The 2,701-nt window shown below is 40.3% G+C and overlaps 1 protein-coding gene across 3 annotated transcripts in view; it reads right to left on the reverse strand.

Annotated features, from left to right (window-relative positions):
• Nucleotides 1-2,701, reverse strand: part of VGLL4 (vestigial like family member 4) — a 179,760-nt gene that overhangs the window by 41,836 nt on the left and 135,223 nt on the right. For all 3 annotated transcript variants that reach the window (XM_025215153.1, XM_025215154.1, XM_006033381.3), the window contains one exon: nt 1,142-1,331. In XM_025215153.1, coding sequence (XP_025070938.1) covers nt 1,142-1,331 — 190 coding nt within the window. The remainder of the gene's footprint in view (nt 1-1,141; nt 1,332-2,701) is intronic.

Raw genomic sequence — 2,701 nt, forward strand, 5'->3', positions numbered from 1 at the left:
TATATATATATATATATATATAATTACCAGCTGTGTTTTATTATATTTCCAACATGCAAGTTTTGAAAATTATATACATTTTCTATTAAGTTATATAAAATTATAAGTTGCATACATATCTCTGTGTGTGTTACTTATTGCCACTAAAATACTTCTTTCTAAAGTTAGAACTCTGAACTGCAAGGGGCAGAGTAAAGGACTATAAAAAGTTAAGTTGAAAAAAAAGCCCCACTGTAAGTGAGAAGTCCTTCCCCACTTGTGAGCTTTCATTGTTTTACATTACTTCAGTGCTGGATTCCTGATTGGTAACAAATTCCAAGCCTGCAGACTGCAGACCCAGCCTCTGACTAGCACTATGGTGATTTATTTGAGGATAAATACCTCTGTCCTCATGTTATGGCTGAACACAACAGTCCAAAGTAGAGTAGAATGCATGGAATGCAGAGGGCTGCTTGAGCTGAGGCAGCAGGAACAGCGTGCAGTTATCAAGCTACCTCTGAATCCTGAACTACTCTGATGACTTCCTCTAGTCAAGAATGAAAATAATTTTTAAGCCTGGACATGCCGCCAACCAGAGCTGCATTCTTTGGAATGAGAGAGCACAGCAAGAACAAAGCCTTGACGATCTTCCCCCAGAATACCTGAACTCATTTCTATCTTACCTGTCTGGAAAGTTTTACATCCTAATGAAATGCAGCATCAGCACTGCAGTGGGATCACATACATGACTTTAGCAACAACTGCAGCCTGTCCAGTAGTCAGTACTGACTCTCCCAAGCAGCTGGCTTCAAGTCTCCCAGTCACATAAAAATACAAAGCACTTCTGGCTTTCTTTCCCCCCCAGGATTAGTGAGCTTAGTAGCTGGGGATGTAGGAGCAGGTTGAAAGAAGAAAAGAGTATTTTTAAAACCATACACATAAATGTTCTGATGTAAATGTTCAGTAATTCTTTTTACCTGGCTGTAAAAAGAGTTGCCATGTAATTCCTTTGATCTCTGTAAAGAAACAGTGAAAGAGTGTGGCCCTCTATGTGATGCACAGTATGATTTTTAGCACATAAAAATGTGCTTAGTTAAGGGTTAGCAGTGGTATTGGATGTTAAGTGGTTACAAAGTAAAGATATTAAATAACAGAAACTTACAGGTGTGGACTGAACATTCGACTCATTTTAGAGATGTGTTCATTTTCACAGTCTAGCTCATCATCCCCTTGGTCCATGCTGAGCTTTCTCTTGTTGGGGCTGATGGGAGGAGGACCTGTTCGATGGTTGGTTAGAGCAGAGGATACTGGAAGAGACTGCATTTTGGGCTCACCTCTTAGAGCTGCTTCACCTACAAGAAAAGCACAAGGTAAAATGAACATAGAGAGAAAACAACATCCCCTTTAAAAACAGCTCTCAAGGGAGAAGAATCCTTGACACAGTAATGGGGATGCGTGCTATGTAAGGTGCATTCAGGACACAGTTAAAATGTGGTCAGAAGCAAAGTATGAGGTATAATTCATGAGCCATTTTTGTAAACCAAGAGACTGTTTAGGATCCAGTTTAAAATAGAACTATTGAAATTAAGGTACCATTGAAAAATGCAATATGGAAAGGAGTAGTGTACTAACCTCAGATGATCTTTGAGGTTGAGCTAACTGGCAGTCTTAAAATATTTTTATTTACTTTTTTTTTTTTTTTTTTTTTTTAACAAGGATACCCAAACCCAATACTAAACTTTCATTACCCGGTCTAAAAAATGTGGTTAGCAGTGTTAGTCTGAAGTCATACAGCACGTAGTGGCAGGGTGGCACCTTAGAGACTAACTTGCAGGCTGTCACTTACAAAAGCTGGTGCCACTCTGAACCAGTCTCAAAAGTGCCATCTTGCCTTGCCTTCTACCCAGTCTACAAAATATGATTTAATTATTTTTTTTGCAAAGAAATGTTTTTTCCTTCCCCACACTAATGTTTTTTTTTAAATGCAGGACTATTGTTCACATTTGTGTCAGAAACTCAAGATTGAATTTATGCAAAATTTTGCAATACTCAAATGATTTTATTATAAATTTCCCAAATCAAGTCAGTCAGATAAAAAGTGAGAGAAAAAAATCTGTTCTTATTAACACTGTGTAAATTTGGCTCAAAACCTTTTTTTATCTACTCTTTAAAAACATGCTTGGAGCAATTAACAAAAAACATATAAAGCTGTGTCTATATCTGAATCATTGAATCTCTCCAAATTGAATTGGAGGCTTCCGATTCAATTCGGAGAGATTAATGGGACTCCTGATTAGATTCAGATTCGGAGATTCAGCCGCCAAATTGGGCCGAATCTCCTCCGAATTGAATTAGTGACTGAAGATTCACACAGTCTGGTACAAGGATCATAAAACCTCAATCCTAAGAGTTATTTTTCAGCTAGATAAACTGGTCATAAATCCAGTGGATACACTTCATCACAGGTTTTATACAATTGATACTTGTCCCAGGGGAGCTGGGACGCCGGAAGGCCCACGGGGCAGCAAAGAGTCCCGCTTACCCCCTGCAGAGCCAGAAGAACCGAAGGAGGCACACGCGCCGAGAACGCCGGCGTGGGTTATCAGCCAGGCATTTATCCAGCTGCGGCAAAGCAGTGGGGGCGGGGGACACCTTCCGGGAGGAACAAAAGGCGGCCCCGCCGAGGCAACGGGGCAGCAGAGCGGAGGAGGCTGGAGGCACG

Source organism: Alligator sinensis, unplaced genomic scaffold (assembly GCF_000455745.1).
Source record: "Alligator sinensis unplaced genomic scaffold, ASM45574v1 scaffold1224_1, whole genome shotgun sequence".
Lineage (NCBI taxonomy): Eukaryota > Metazoa > Chordata > Crocodylia > Alligatoridae > Alligator > Alligator sinensis.